General features: G+C 49.5%; 1 protein-coding gene across 1 annotated transcript in view; it reads left to right on the forward strand.

Moving 5' to 3' along the window:
* The first annotated feature begins 571 nt into the window (after positions 1 to 571).
* DGAT1 (diacylglycerol O-acyltransferase 1) overlaps positions 572 to 1,339 on the forward strand; it is a 20,310-nt gene continuing 19,542 nt past the window's right edge. Inside the window, exon 1 of the mRNA XM_018571264.1 lies at positions 572 to 795. Within this exon, the coding sequence (XP_018426766.1) occupies positions 572 to 795 (224 nt within the window). The remainder of the gene's footprint in view (positions 796 to 1,339) is intronic.

Below are 1,339 nucleotides of genomic sequence, written 5' to 3' on the forward strand. Positions count from 1 at the left end.
GGGACAGTATCGAGCTCGACACCGTCCGCCAGGGGGTGGAGCTGAGGTGAGACTGGGGACCCCAGGAGGGGCGGAGCCATGGCGAGTCTGGGGTCCCGAAGGGGCGGAGCGATTTTACTCTGTCAGTATCTCAGTGTATCACTGATGAGTTAGGTTGTGGCTTTCAGTCAATGAGAAGTCACTTTCTCAAGGTGATTGACTGACCTACAGAGCTGGAGCAGGCTCTTGAGGGTTCCTGTGCCAGAAGTCTGTCATTGTCCTCCGTCCTTCACTGGCTGCATGCTTGTTCTGGGTCAGGGACTCACCTTGTACAAAGAAATGATGGGAATGACAGGATCCTCTCAGATTTGCTCCGCCCTCAGTTCCTGGTGGCCACACCTCTACTTGTATCTATAAATCAGCAGAGGGGCAATACCAATTGCAGGTTATACAGATGGCTCCGCCCATTGATCATGGCTGGCTGGGGGGATCACGCAGAGAGCTGGTCCTGGGTCCGCTCTTTCCTTGTTGTCATGGCAACCACCCCCACACAGCTCCTTTGTGGCTCAGAGCTGGGAGCAGAATTCCAACAATGCCCTGCTGCAGGAGCGATGGAGAAGATGGATGGACCCCCGAGGCCTCTAGTTCCATCTGGGAGGCACAATCTGGCTCTGATATACAGGAACTGTTCCCGAGTCCCTCAAACCTGGCAGCGTTGTCCTTTTCTCGCCTTGTGGCAGAGGATGACAATGGCCCATGTGGTTGCAGAACTCCCCCTGATGGGTCACGTGCCCCGGATGTCATCCCAGATAGCAAGTAATTGAGCTGCAAGTTTGAGAATGACTCGCTAAACTATTGCAGACTTGCCGAGCTTCACAATTTTGTTGCACAATTACAGCAAGTCTGCATTGCAAGTCTCCGGACCAGCGAGCTTGCAGAGCTCTTGCTGTAGACTTGCCGAGCAAATTTGCTACAAATTAAAAAAGTGTCGCCTAGAACTTGTGCTGCGAGTGTTCGGCAAGTCTACAACCTGCCAGGAATATGTGCAGCAAGTTAACAAAATTACAATTTCACAGCGCCACAAGTTTGTAGCAAGTTATCCTTGCTATCTGGTATAGTCTCAGTCCATGCATGTAATAAAGAGGACCTGTCCTGTGGAAGCAGAAGCTGAAGGACTGTGTATCTCATCTCCTCTGAGCAATGTTTATAAACAATGTTACTTTGTATCTCTCTCTCTCTCTCCCTCTGATCAATGTTACTTTGTATCTCTCTCCCTCTGATCAATGTTTATAAACAATGTTACTTTGTATCTCTCTCCCTCTGATCAATGTTTATAAACAATGTTACTTTGTATCTCTCT

Source organism: Nanorana parkeri, unplaced genomic scaffold (assembly GCF_000935625.1).
Source record: "Nanorana parkeri isolate BGI_ZX_2015 unplaced genomic scaffold, ASM93562v1 scaffold1717, whole genome shotgun sequence".
NCBI lineage: Eukaryota > Metazoa > Chordata > Amphibia > Anura > Dicroglossidae > Nanorana > Nanorana parkeri.